At 33.1% G+C, this 14,475-nt stretch overlaps 1 protein-coding gene and 1 long non-coding RNA gene across 3 annotated transcripts; both read right to left on the bottom strand.

Annotated features, from left to right (window-relative positions):
* Nucleotides 1–445: 445 nt before the first annotated feature.
* On the bottom strand, nt 446–2,270 carry LOC134242922 (uncharacterized). Its single transcript, XR_009986948.1, has 4 exons — nt 1,882–2,270; nt 1,550–1,668; nt 1,161–1,292; nt 446–524 (listed from the first exon to the last, which is right to left on the bottom strand). It is a non-coding gene; the product is annotated as an uncharacterized LOC134242922 (long non-coding RNA).
* A 1,266-nt stretch (nt 2,271–3,536) lies between these two features.
* Nucleotides 3,537–11,780, bottom strand: LOC134242921 (uncharacterized). 2 transcript variants are annotated; one of them, XM_062725121.1, is made up of 11 exons: nt 11,655–11,780; nt 11,447–11,558; nt 8,458–8,570; nt 8,243–8,311; nt 8,007–8,057; nt 7,513–7,635; nt 7,009–7,137; nt 6,306–6,368; nt 5,767–5,883; nt 4,115–4,246; nt 3,537–3,691 (listed from the first exon to the last, which is right to left on the bottom strand). In XM_062725121.1, exons 1-11 carry the CDS (start codon nt 11,680–11,682, stop codon nt 3,651–3,653), a joined length of 978 nt encoding a protein of 325 aa, XP_062581105.1. In that variant the 5' UTR covers nt 11,683–11,780; the 3' UTR covers nt 3,537–3,650. The 2 variants fall into 2 exon arrangements, with proteins under 2 accessions (XP_062581105.1, XP_062581104.1); XM_062725120.1 differs by having other exon boundaries at nt 3,539–3,691; nt 8,243–8,317; nt 11,655–11,779.
* Nucleotides 11,781–14,475: the final 2,695 nt, after the last annotated feature.

A 14,475-nucleotide genomic window follows, 5' to 3' on the forward strand; every position in this document is an offset into this window, starting at 1 on the left:
AAAGTTAACTCGGCAACATGCGCCATCCCATTGTTTAAGTTTTATTAGGTGATTACACCTCCTATACCCGATTTCAGGGATTCAACGATACCCTAAAATCGGGTATTATACGCGATTTCACGGATAATACCCGATTTCGAGTATTCTCTCCGACCTGTATAAGGGATTAAAAGGCTTAAGATCATATCTAATTTGAATCTAATTAACGTTACACTTATCCATTCCTATTAATAAATTTGCAATATCGCAAAAAGCAAAAGCTTTTACAAAGCAATTTTCTGAAAATTACAACAAGTACTCATTTGCTTTATAGATTGCCTAGATTCAATATATTTTTTACAGATTATTAAATAAAACATATATTGCCAATTATTTGGACTAGAATTATTTTAACTACAAAATAATCAACAAAAACAAAACCCAATTGTTTGAATTTTTTTATTCACAACGTTGAAAACATGAATATAATTTTGATAATTTACATTATCCCAGCATGGAAGACATGTCTACTACAGAGTCTGTACCTGAAATAAACCACGAAGGAATTATTCTAGGATCAGAACTGGGTAAATATACATTAGGCTCTTAAACCCTCTGCTCACTCATATAAAATGTTGCTTGAATTTTATTTGCTTTTCCAAAAGATGTGTGTTTTATCAGTAAAATACAAATGCAAACAATTATAGCATAGCTTCCGGGGCAAAATTGGACAAAAAAAAATCTATAAAGGAATAATAAACATTTATGTCATTAAGAGTTATCTCTCTTATCAGAGTATAAATGAACCTTAAAAGAGATTGATAAAAATATGAAGTACGATTTGAGGTAAAAAAAAAAAAAAAAAAAAAAAAAAAAAACTTCTAACGCAAATAAATGCAATCATTTATGAAATTTAAGCAATTTCCTTCCAAACTAACTTCAACGCGAATAATGGTATTTAAATATCAGAAAATAAGGACAATTTGTTTATAATATATATTTTTCTAACAAATTTTGCTCCATTTAAATGTCAAATTTAAAATAAAAATTGAAAACCTTTAGTTTAATTTAAGATCTTTTTAATAAAAGAGCAAAACACATACAAGTAACACAAAAAATATACTCAAAAATAGTCTTCTGCAAACAATCCCGAGTCTCATGTTTTTAAAAACAGATTTTACCTGAACAAATACTGCAATATTTTCTACAATTTTTCTCCCTGAATAAAATGTGACGACTGTTGGTACACATATCTTGACCATATTGATTACAGTTAGAAAGTTTGTCCTCGCAGGGTACAGTTATAGTTGGCTCTACAGGAGAAAAACGGGCTTATGTATTTACAGATACATGGAAGTATTAAAATAGCAGGAAAATTTTCATGCAATAAAATATACCGATATTAAAAAAAAAAAAAAAATTTAAATCCTTTTTATGCAGATCATCTTGTCTGAACGCTGTAGCAAACTCCTTTTTTTAAATACTTTTGTAAATAACCTTTTTAACAATTTCTGATTTTTCAGGGTTATTTTCGTCTACTAGTACATTATCTTGAAAACATTAGTATTACCCTGACAAAATCCACAGTACAGCGGACAATTTTTCTCAGACCATTGATAGAATGGTCCACTCCTTCTACAAATCTCTTCCTTTCTATATATAAGGCACAAGGATGGGTGTCCATGCACACTGCAAAATAGAATCTGTACATGTGATAAAATTAGAGACACAGTTTCTATTTAAATTACTACTAGTAGGTGTGGAAATTAACTATCAACTTATCTTTAATCACCCCTTTGATTTGTTCTGTTGTATCCATTTTTAATTTTTATGTAGCAAAAGGTATAGTATTGCAAGAAGGGTCTTTCCAAATTCACCAATATGCGCGACAGTCCAATATACCTTTGGGTGTTGTCGATGCAGATACATCAGTCATGATTGGGCTGCCAGTCTTGGACCATGTTTCTGTGCAAATCAGAGTGTAGTAAAATATAATATCCTTTGTACTCGTATATTGTCATAATTCCACGTACAGTTATTCAATAAACTGTAAAATTTGTTTTGTGATAGCGTAAGACAGACCAATAATCGCATTATTTGATGTCCCCTTAGGCACTGCAAAATCAAGATAACAAGAATACAGATTTTCTCCATACCCATGTTTGCGAGTTTATTGATTAGTATCTATGATCGAAAAAAATCTGCAATTTTGGGTTTATCGAAATCCCATGGAGGCCAGTTCAGTGAAGGAAATATTTTTATTGCATTTAAACAACGCAATAATCCTTGCTATTTAAAAATGCAAAATTTTGCGTTGCAACGCAATAAAAAAAATTCACTCTGCACAGGCCTCGATCAACAGGTTTCGTTAGAAACATACTTTACTCTATAACTACTGGACCCGCATCTACAAAGTTAAATGTCACACCTGAAAAAGAATTAAAATTATCTCATTATTTGGCTAAATTTACATGGTCATTTCTTTTACAACACTTGTATTTAAGTTACATGTACATGTGTAAACAAGAAAAACATATAAGCTTACTTAATATTACTAGAAACCAAAAATGAAACATAATCCCAGATATTTTACACACTTTTTATGAAGTAAAAGATTGAACGATAAGTACAGTGATGACATTCACTATTTTCTTATCTCGTGTATAATTGACTTCAATCTGATAAAACTTTTAGTAATGTCCATATCAAGTAGTTCGAGTTTTACATGACTGATTAAAAACAATGGACCTAAGTGAAAATTCTTTCAAGTACAGAAGAAAAACTGTTTTGAGCAGAATAAAATATCAAAATTTCAGTTGAAACTGCTCTTTCATCAAACTCACCTCACAGGATACCTGCTTGAAGTGGCCTCAATCAATCCCGGCAAACAATTCCATAATTTGATTCAATTGAATATTTGCCATCTGTCTCACAGGGCAAGCAAAGGATCTTTTTACTGAACAAGTGTTTTTCTCTCTCTCTTCATTGATAATTTCAATCAGTGACGATTGTTCTGTGGGCACATGCGCGCATAAAGTTTCTCGACTTAATATCCTGACAGCTAATCAAGGACATGATAGTCCCAAAGTTGAAATTTTTAAAATTTAAATGAGTTTGACGACTCTTTAGGTCAATCAGTCTAATCTTTGGAACCAAAGCAATATATGATTAACGGGACAGTACCATTAACAGTTACTGCACTATCTTCAGATAAAAAAAAAAGTAATCATATTCACATGGCACAGTAAATAGGCAGTCCAGCAAGATTAACTTTTCTGTCCTAATTGTGAGATATTGAGGTTTTACATGTATGATAATATAAAGTGAATGTTTATAGAAGTGGAATTACTTGTACGAATGATGGTAAGATAAAAGTAGTAATATTCTTCAATTTAAAAGATTTTCTGAGAACTTTAAATCATTTTCTTGTTTATATGTACTAAATAAAAATATGCATAACAAATTACCCGTTGCTTCAAAATAATTCGTTATTTCAAGGCTTTTGTGTAAACTTTCTGTAGGGTATCAATGAAAAATTCACACGAGGATCAAACACATTTCAAACCATAATAATTGGATTTTTTGCATTTCGTCATTTTTATTGAAAAAAAAAGTTTTTGATAAAATTGAATACAATATTATGCTCTTTTATAAAACTCTTCCCGAAGATATCATCCAAGCGCTGAAGAAGGGTCTATCACTGAGTCAGTCCCTATAATTCAAGAAAATGTTTTTGAAATTTTCAATGTAAAACTGCTTTCAATGTAGAGATGAAAGCTCTCTTGAAATTTAAGCTTTTTATGCAGAAGTGTATTCATACATGTAGCTTGGTCTGTCATTTCATTAGAAGAAAAAAAGTGATTAAAGTATAAGTTTATGAGTCGGTAATTGAGCCTTTAACTACGCAATTCAATTACCAGTTTTAAAGTGATTGTATACTTTAAGATGGTGAGTGCATACTATAAAGTATGCAAAATGAAAATTATAAGCTGTAGTGGAACTGTACCTAAAGATCTAGTAGAAGGTAGAAATTATCTTTTTATGTGAAATATTTGTCAGTGTGCAAGACAGAAAGAGAAAAAATAAGAACACTAGTATATGAAACTTCATACAATTCCTTTACAAAGATAGTTACCTGTGCAAATTCCACAAAATTTTCTACAGTTTTCTTCCCTCCATAAACGATAAAGAGGCTCGGTGCATAAATTACTTTGATATTCGTTACAATTGGAAAGTTTGTCCTGGCACGCTATTGTTGTTGTCGGTGCTAAGAAGGAAAAATAATGTTTTTAATTTATCATTTTATTCAGCACACATTTAATATAAGAATAGTTTTTATTTTTTTTTATTCATACAAAATTTTATTCACAAAGTGAATGGGATTGGGCAGCAGGCAAAGCCTATTTTAGCCCTTTCCCTTAAACAGATTAGTTTTTATAATCGAAGTTTAACAGTATCAACCTGTGATTTCATTTATCACTTGAAATGAAACTTTAAACGTCCTTTGTGATTTTTTCACTCATATTGAAGCAGAGTTTGTCCAAAATCTTAAACTTGAAAAAGAAAAAAAACTCGCTGTACCCTTCAACTCGACATTTAGATATATATCAAAGACGTATTGTCAATTAACGTCATGGTTATTTCCATTCTAATGTCTATATGCTATATCCCGGTGAGCTTGAGATAAAAGATACTACAGAGTCTGACACATCTGTTTCATATTTGAATATTTTACTAGAAAAAGACGTTATTGATAATCTAACAACCAAGCTCTATGATAAAAGTGATGACTTTCACTTTTCAGTCGTCATTTTCCCTTACTTATGAAGAAAACACCTTCGTCACCTGTATACGCAGTATACGTATGTACAATTTCTAAAACAAGGTAAATTATTGACAAGCAAGTTGATGAAACAAGAATATCAGCAGTCTCGTTTAAAGTCATCATTTCGAAAGTTCTATTGTCGATACAATGATCTTGTGAGCAAATACAATTTATCATTGATATGAATGCTGACTGACTTTTTTCATACTAAATTGTTAGTCCATTATTTACACACTGAATTGAAGACGGACTTTCCCGTTATTTCACGATCATGACAAGGAGCACACGGTGGGTGTGAACGGTTGGCAGGGGATGCTCACTCCTCCATGGTACCTGATCCCTCTTCTAATGTTTTGAAGGTCTGTGTTTCCTCTACTCCCATACTCCCATTTTGTATTAATTTGTTTATTTGACATTTGAGCCTGAATACTGTTCGTTATCTCCATACATTTCATTGAGACGCCATCATTTGCCAGTGGAGAAGTGCAAATTTAAATTCGTACATGTCACGTAAGACAAATGTGTAGTGCTTGATCTTTGTTATGCCAGCACCACCTTGGTTTATACTCTTTTATTCGAATTTTGGTCTCCACGTCAAAAAGTGTATTTGAATCTGCGACTAAGTTAAAAGATCAATTCCTTATTTCGCAATTATAGAGCACCGCTCTATCCCTACCTCAAAGCGGGCAACTTGAAATGCTTAAATATTTTTATTGTTTTCCCTCGGTCGTTTCTTCTCGTAGCCTTTTTTGAATTATTATTGTGTATTATTGGCCACGAGTACCGAGAATTGGTCTAATTTTTCTGCCCTCCAACGACAAGTGTTGGTGTCTCAATATGACTGAAAATTCTCGAAAGGGGCATTTACCCAAAAAACAAAAAAAAGAATTCATTCCAATGATAAGCTTGCTGTTTCTGTTTAAAATTTATCCAATAACCCTTTTCTTATTAAATTCACGTACCTTGACAGAATCCGCAGTAAAGCGGACAATTTGTCGTTGCCCATGGAAAGTATATTCCGGTTTTGTTGCAAATCTTCTCCGAATTGTACACTTTACAATTCAAAGTATCTCTACAAGCTATCAACTGAACTAGTTTAGATACAAGCAAATGAAAAGATACAGCTTTTTTTTTGGGGGGGGGGGGGGATAAGCATATGTCATTATATGATTAAAGTAGACATTTCTTTCACTACCTATGTCATTTTCAAACATTGTGCAAAAAGGTCTGAAGATTAATTTTTGTCCAATAGTTTATAATGAAATGTTTAAAATATTTGGAATTTTTAACAATCCTCGAAGTAGTAATGTGCCATTTAATTAATATCTAATGTTTAGAAATTTCTTAAATTCACAGCTTCAAAGATTTGTAGTGATTGTAGATTTTTTAAGATTGATCAATTTTTTGTCCTAACTTTTGTTTCATTCCTCGCAAATCTTTTTTTATTTTTCACCAACAAATATGGAACCGGAAGTTCAATTGAAAGAGTACTGTAGATTACCTTCAGGTACAGCAAAACTAGACACTTCAGTGGTGGATCTAGTGCTTCCTTGAGGTGTTCCAACTGTAAAAAATACAGCAAATAAAAGAGTTTTTAAATGTTTTTACTCTATAAATACCGGAAAGAGATGACGGATCTTCTTTTCATCAAATCAACACTGCATGAATTTAAATTATGCTATTTATTAATGATACAGAGTTCATGTTCTTTAAATTAGCTGACGACTTATTATCGCAGTTTTACTTTATATCTGGTAGATGAAAGATGTAAATTACGCATAGATATGTTAAACTGTATGCTGTGGCATCATGATTTTTTGTGAAGCACCAATGTTTGTGGATTTCGTAGTTACATTGTACCTTTATCCACGAATTTACATCCCCCGAGAACAATTATTTTATCAATATAGTTATATATTCATTGAATCTCCTAAATACCCAGTATACAAGTAACCAACCAAATGACACTCCCAAGAACGAAGAAAATATTGCTCACCCGTACTCATTGACTCCCGCAAATTAAAAATTGTTTGTTGGTTCCTTTCAGTAAGAAATTATTTTTTACACAAAATGGCAAACAGAAGTACATTTGTACTTCTATTTGCCATTTTATGTTAAAAATAATTTACACTTTGTACTTAGAGAGTATCTTTAGATAAAAAAAAAAAGCATTTCTGCATAAAACTGAATAATAAGATTGTTACCTTGACAGAATCCACAGGTCTTCTCGCAATTCCTTCTGGCCCAATTATAGTATTGACCATTCACATCACAAATTGCAGTTGAATTATAAAGAGCACAGTTAGCACTTGGATTATCATTGCACGTAACAACTACAAATTCATTTTGTAATATAAAATTTATTAATCATCACCATTGGTGGCCCTGAAGCCACTTATTTATGCACAATTAAATTTAATTGAATAATAAACCTATTTCATTATTTTTATTTTAATTGAAAATTGTCCATCTCTAGCTTTGCACGCTTAGCATCTACATGTTTACAAGTAAAAATATGAATTTCGTAGAAAGTTAACAATGTCTTAATATATTTATATATATTTAAAATAATTAATTCTTTACATTTTTACACCATAATGAGGCCTAATAATATACTGTATATATACCAATCTTGAAATCTATACTTTTGTATCATTTATCTTTAATGTTTAACTCTAAACTATAGATCTGTCTGATTGTGTACGTACCGTGGCAAAATCCACAAAATAAAGGACAGTGCTTCCTTGCCCAGAGGTAATAAGCACCGTGTAGATCACATATCACTGTGGCGTTGTAGAGAGAACAGTTAGCACTGGGGCTGTCATTGCAGGCTGTTCAAAGAATCAACGATAATTATGTGTGTAATGGAAGTACAAAATTCCTGCATAAAGATATTCCATACCCATAGAATATCTTATGAATGCATACAGATAGGAAGAGAATGTTATTTCAGCTTTAATTTAAATACAACTCATAATGAAAAAGGTATCTTGTGACGGCAGTATTCTTTTGAGAATTTAAATGAATTGTTTTCGTGCGTTAATGAAAATACTTTTTACATTGTTTAATTGTAGTCAAAGTTGATTGCATACTTTCTATTATTTAATGTTTATCATCATTAGCAACAGGGACAATTAATAGCATAGTAATATTTAACTCTATTATCTGAAATTCACATAGACACAATTTAAAAATGCATTACCTGTTGGCGTTGTAAGAGCAGATAATGGTACAGTCAGGTTTGTATTGGGTCCTACAAATGGACAGGAATCGGTAATTATAAACAAATGTATTTTAATATAGGTAAAATTTATGTGTATTTTTTTAATTTATTCTTTACGATTTATTTTACGTTCAGATTTACATTTATATTTTAAAGTGGGGAAATAAACAGCCCGTTGTATGAAGGCTGTCTGTATGAATTAATCTTCCTCTTACTTTCAGGTGATTGCAAGGATGTCGATGATGATGAAGAATCTGGATATGAGGTTGTATATGGAGTCGTCCCTAAATCTCCAAAAAATATACATGTACAAATTAAATGTTTCTTGGTACGGATATCTCCATTTGTCAAAAACGCCACATAAACTCATTTATTTGAAGAAGTAATAATTATGAACTTATTTTATTATTTACGGTTAAATGTAACATACAAACTGGTGGGTGCAAGCTTAGACAAGCAAAATCCATGCAGCTATGCAAACACTCCCCCTGGCTGTCAGTGTTGCAGTAGAACCAGTAATTCGTTGCACAATGCGGTGGATCTCTGGAAAATATTCACTTTAAAGATTTATGACATCAAACAGAATCTAATTATTATTTTTCTTTAAAAAATCATTGAAAAGAATTTTTAAAAATTTTTGGTTATAATTCAACCTCACCGAAATTTTAAAAGAAATCATTTAAATAAATTAATGAAAATCAACCTTATTTAGGGTTACTCTTATCTAAACTAATATAAATAACATAAATGTAAAATGTGTTTTAGTCATTTAACTGTTTTAATAAATTAATGAAGATAAATTACGTCCTCGACATATTCATGAAGACTAAAAATATTATACGTTTATTTACTGGGTTCAGGGCAACATGCGTTTTGTCGGTTACCTGAGGCTATAAATTTTTTGTTATATCCTTTATTTTAATTTTTTGATATGCATGTATTTTTGCGGAGTGTCCATGTTTTGTTGTGGGAAACCCAAAATATGTGTCGGATCGAAAAATTAAATAGGAGGTGCAAAATGACAATAAGTAATAAAGATTCTGTAAAAGTTTTATCAAATTTAATTCAGTGGTATGGGAGAGGTTGCGAATAAGAGATGGGAACCCCAAAGCGCAACAGACAGACGGACGGACATATCGATTACTATATACCCTCCCGCTTTTCAAACTGGGGTATAATAAAGCTTCATGCAATGCGCGGTTCAACATCTCGTTGACAGGTCCAACATCTCATGTCTCGGACAAACATCGATTTGTTGACCATAACATAATCTCAGGAAAACCTTGGGAATGTCAGACATTTAAGAATAGATTTATTTAGGAACAATTTTTAAAGGTATAACAAGCTCCTTTAAAGTAAGATCTTAAGCCCGTGTCACACTGTCACGATTTTTGGCTACGACAGAGTACGAGTTAAAAAAACCGCAATAATTCGGCGTTCATCGTAGAGATAGTCGTGGGATATCTTCTTAATTCGTGTTTCATCGCAGCAAATCGCCAAACGCGGCGATTGTTTTGAGCGTGTTCAAAACAATCGTGGCCACAGTACGATTTTTAGTTATCCGTAAGCGATCGTACAGCAATCGCAATACACTCGTACACAGAATCGTTTTAAATCTTCGACATTCGTAGGGCACTCGCAAAAATTCGTAGAACTTCCGACTCTGCGAGTTTCCTACGATTCATCGCGAGTGTCCCACGAGTTTCTGCGAGTGTTTCTCGACTAAGAAGGAATGTCGCACGATTTCATGCGAATATGATACGAAAACAGGCGATTGACGGCGAGTACATTACAAGTACCGTGCGAGTGAACTGCGAAATGGTACGATTGTACGTGTTATGGAGATTTAGAAATCTCATTCGCATCAAATCATGAAGACAGCAACATGCTAATACAGTAGATGAAATAGTTTCTGGTTCTTGGCGCATTGAAGCTAAGAGGCATTGTCATCTGTTGGCTAGTTCCAAATGCATTTTCTACAACGCACATTTCTCTGCAGAGTCTATAGTTGAATATACGCTCCTCATTGGTCAGAGACTCGGAGTCCTTCTTGCAAAAGGTTTCATAAGCCATGTCATGAAAGAGAAGGCGTCATCACCCACGATGAAATACGTGATGTTTCTGTTATTATTTGGTAGAAGGGCAGCTTCTGGAAATCCAATATTTTGATTTTCGGTGACATCTTTTAATCCTGAGTTGTTAAACACAGTAGCATCTGAGGCAGAACCATTTGCACCTACGTCAATCCAAATGACTTTATAATCAGCATTAACAAGGTCCATAAGAATGAGGGAGTGGAACCTTTTGCAGTTGTAATAACGTGAACCTCCGTTTCGGGGGCAATTTTATAGCAATATGCTTCCCATCCAAAGCACCAAGGACATGGTCCAGGTTCCATCTAATTCTGAACTGCTCAGCTAGCTGTTGCCACACATCTGTAGTTGTTGGACATGCAATGACTTCATCAGCATATTCCACTATTATACTTTCACAAACTTCACGAACCAACAAGGAAATTGTATTATGTGGAACTCGAAATCCGTACATCAGACTTGTGTATGACGCTCCTGTTGCTAAATACCGAAGTGTAATGGACAACTTTAATCCAGGTTCCAAAGTCTTTCTGAACCACGTGTCTTGTTTTTGTTCTGGGACTCAATCTGTCTACAAGCTCTCTAAACATATCTGGTTCTACTCTGAGGAAGTTTTAGAATGACAATACATCCTGTTTCAAGTTCTTTCATCAAGCGATCAAAATATCGATACTGAGTACGTCTGGTGATCCATGGTCTTATCCAGTATCTTCTTTGCCTCTTTGAACGCCCGTTGTGTAATAAATTGGCAATTGCCTTGTCTTTTTGCAATGTTCTGTTCAAGTACCCCCAAATATTGCAGCAGTTAGAGCCTCCGCACTGTAGCTACTGCCATAATTACAACTTCGAAATCATGTTTAAGAATTTCAAGCAACCCTCTCTCTATATATCTACTCAAACCAAGTATATTCGTTAGAACTCGTCAGTGTTCGTGGGAATATCGTGTATGCATCGTACAGACTTGTAAGTATTCGTATGAGCATCGTTTAAAATCGTGCAAATTCGTATAAGGATCGTATTGCGTTCGTTATTTGATCGTCTTTGTTCGTACATTACTCGCCAAAACTCGTTCTGTTATCGTATAAGCCTCGTACATTGTTGAGCGGACGTCGTATCGTGACACACTGAAAAAAAATCACCCTCTGTCAAAAAAATGCTAGGCTGGCGTGGCGATTGTCGGCGATTTATGATTTTTTGTAAGTCGTGTGAGATCGTAGAAAAAATCGTGACAGTGTGACACGGCCTTTAGATAGATATCAGTGAATTTGGGGTAAATGTTTCATAGATACCGGTTGGTGTTCTCGTTAACCGTGAATTTTTACTTACTTTCGCAAGGCTTCTTTACATTCAACTTCACCTGAGCGTTTGCCGTCCTTGATAACCGGATTGTCTGTCATGGGATACTTTACAGGGAAAACGCCTTTCCCGGCCACTAGACCTTAATGAACAAACATAATAAAACCACTTTTAGTCCATAATTTTGAACTCATTTTGTATTTTCGAATTTTTTTTAAAATGACTAATTATTACTTACCAATCATTAAAATCGTGAAGGCAATCATTTTTACATTATTTTTCAGTTTAAAACGAAGCGACTTATTAGTGTCTTAAATATTGGTTGCACAAGTGCAGTCCTTTGTTTATCATAAAGTTATATGTACCGTCAAAAAATGCGTGCATTTAGCCTTATCAGTTCTGTACCTGATAAACTCGAAGACCGCTCAATCTAGGTTATTGGTTCTTTGCTAGTATAAACAATATCAATAAAATTCAAAAAGCACTATTAGTACCTTTTTTAGGATAGCAAACATCCTTCAAAATAATTCATGCAAAAAATCAAGCTAACATTAAACAGTTGAAATCAATATGTATGGAATGTGAAGACAATGAATCGCAATCACGCAATTCAGACACAATTCAAATAGTGATCAAAGGAAAGACAGGCTATTTACTAGAAAAATTTGTTTTAAAGTTTACATCCACGCCCTCTATGGACATCTGCCTTGTACCCCTTTAATATTTTAGTAAAGGGAGAAATCCGTAGAAAATTCAGCTAGTGTGAAAGCAATGATCTAACAGTTTGTACGAATCATACGACCTAACATCACATCATTTTTGCAAATAAAGGTCAGTGTATCAACCAAACAGGTAAATTTTGCACAATATTCACTTTAAACTAAATGTTGATACCCTTGGATAATCAACTTATTTTTAGTAGCCACTGACATTTTAAAAATCGTTTGTGAATAGAACTTACTGTTGAGTATCACATAAATGGTACATTTGTAGCATGAAATTTCTTGTCAGAAAGAGTCAGAAGTTTTACTGAAACCTTTTTATACCCCCCCCCCCGCTTGAAAAGCGGGAGGGTATAAAGTAATCATTATGTCCTTCCGTCCGTCCGTCCGTCTATTAAGCTTTGGGGTAGCCATCTCTTATCCGCAACTCCTCTCATACCACTGAATGAAAGATGAAACTTTCACAGAATCTTTATTACATATTGCCATTGTGCACCTCCTATTTTACTTTTTGATCTGACACATACCTATTTTGGGTTTCCCACAACAAAACATGGACACTCCCATTATATTCATATGGGAGGCGGGGGTATCATTTAGTGAGCTCATAGCTCACAGTACCTCTAGTTTTAAGTGTATTTAAAGTTATTCACTTTTTTTTGTAATTTATTAATTTACATTTAACAAACCTACAGACAAGCCACTGTGCCTGTATTTATAAACAATGACGCATAAATGCTTTGTACAATTATAATTTGACTGAGGTACATCGGAGAAAATATATTATTATTAGTCTAATTTTACCCCTCGTTTGAAAAGCGGAAGGGTATATAGTAATCCTTAATTCCGTCCGTCCGTCCGTCTGTTACGCTTTGGGTTACTCCTCTCATACCACTGAACGAAATTTGATGAAACTTTCACAGAATCTTTATTACATATTGCCATTGTGCACCTCCTATTTTACTTTTTGATCTGACACATATTTTGGGTTTTCCACGACAAAACATAGACACTCCCATTATATTCATATGTGAGGCGGGGGGGGGGGGGGGTATCATTTAGTGAGCTCATTGCTCACAGTACCTCTAGTTTTATTATTACTAAAGCTTACTAATCTTTTAGTGTCGATTTTGTTCCAACAGTGATTTACAATAGGCATTAGTACTATATGTTTAAGCTTTATTTCGAGTGTGAAGTGAAAGTATATCGGGTTGAACGTCTCGACAAAAGCCGCTAATGGTCTTAGAGCATTGAGTCTGGCTAAAAAACATACTGTTCTTAGAGATCCTGTTTATTATCATGAAATTTTCTGTTAATATAGCCAAGATTATTGGAGTTCTGCTTTGCAAAAATTTGCGGCCCTATGTTCCCCAAGAAGTAAGAGGAATAAGTCAAGTAAGTCAAGTTTTGCAAAATATATAAGTACATGTGCTATATACTACATGTACATGCATTAAGTATGTCATAAATACTGATATTTTCATTTACAACAAAACTTACCAATACCCTCATAGAAGAATGTAATTTTCATTCAATACAATAAAAACTCACTCATAAAATAAGTTTATATCTTATTTATTTATTCATCCTGGCAGGTTGAATACAAAGCAAATGCCAACAGTAATGCTCAAGTCAATAGGCATAAAGTAACATAAAAATAAAACTTAAACCCATTAAATGTGCAATAATTAAACAGCTTGATTTCGAAAAAAAGATCCTTTTCCTAGCAATAATACCATTAACTGAGAAAAAATATAATTTAGCTTTACATGTAAATTTCAAAAAATTTCTAATATTTTTTTTTTTGTGTGTGTGTAGTGTTACAAATTGCACGTTAGTGAATATTCAGACACAAATATGTGATGAAAATGTTGTTTTATTATTATTATTTGTACTTCTTTGTCAATTAATTGAAATGGACATATGTCTGCACTTTTCATTTTATGGTTCTGATACCACAAGAAAATAACTGTATGAAGAGTGAAGAAATTCATCTTTTAACCAAATTTTAAATCCTACATCTCCTAAAAGAGTATCAGTCTTTCTTAATGCATGCATGTATTGACATTATGCATACATTTAAATACATGTAAATATCTTAAGTAATTGTCATTTTGCATTCTCAACAGAATGAACAGAACTTAACGTTCTTAGTTAAACTTAATGGATTTTAAGTATGATGATTTTGAAGAGAAAAAAAAAGTCATACTGTAACTCGTATGACAATGACTGACAAATAAAAAACAGAAAAAAAAACCTAGTACCAAACTGAGTAAACATAAAAAAAAACATACTTGCACTCGTATGTTGGTAGAAAACTCATCATCAATTACTTTT

The sequence above is a fragment of the Saccostrea cucullata genome, unplaced genomic scaffold (genome assembly GCF_032062105.1).
Source record: "Saccostrea cucullata isolate Sc308-1 unplaced genomic scaffold, CSIRO_AGI_Scuc_v1 ctg5709, whole genome shotgun sequence".
NCBI classification, from domain to species: domain Eukaryota; kingdom Metazoa; phylum Mollusca; class Bivalvia; order Ostreida; family Ostreidae; genus Saccostrea; species Saccostrea cuccullata.

Coding starts and splice junctions, on each gene's coding strand:
- LOC134242921 (XM_062725120.1), bottom strand. CDS start 11,682: ATGATTGCCTTCACGATTTTAATGATTG. Junction 8,318..8,457: donor AAGCTTGCACCCACCAGTTT/GTATGTTACATT, acceptor TATTTTTTGGAG/ATTTAGGGACGACTCCATAT. Junction 5,884..6,305: donor TAGTTTTGCTGTACCTGAAG/GTAATCTACAGT, acceptor TTCAGTTGATAG/CTTGTAGAGATACTTTGAAT.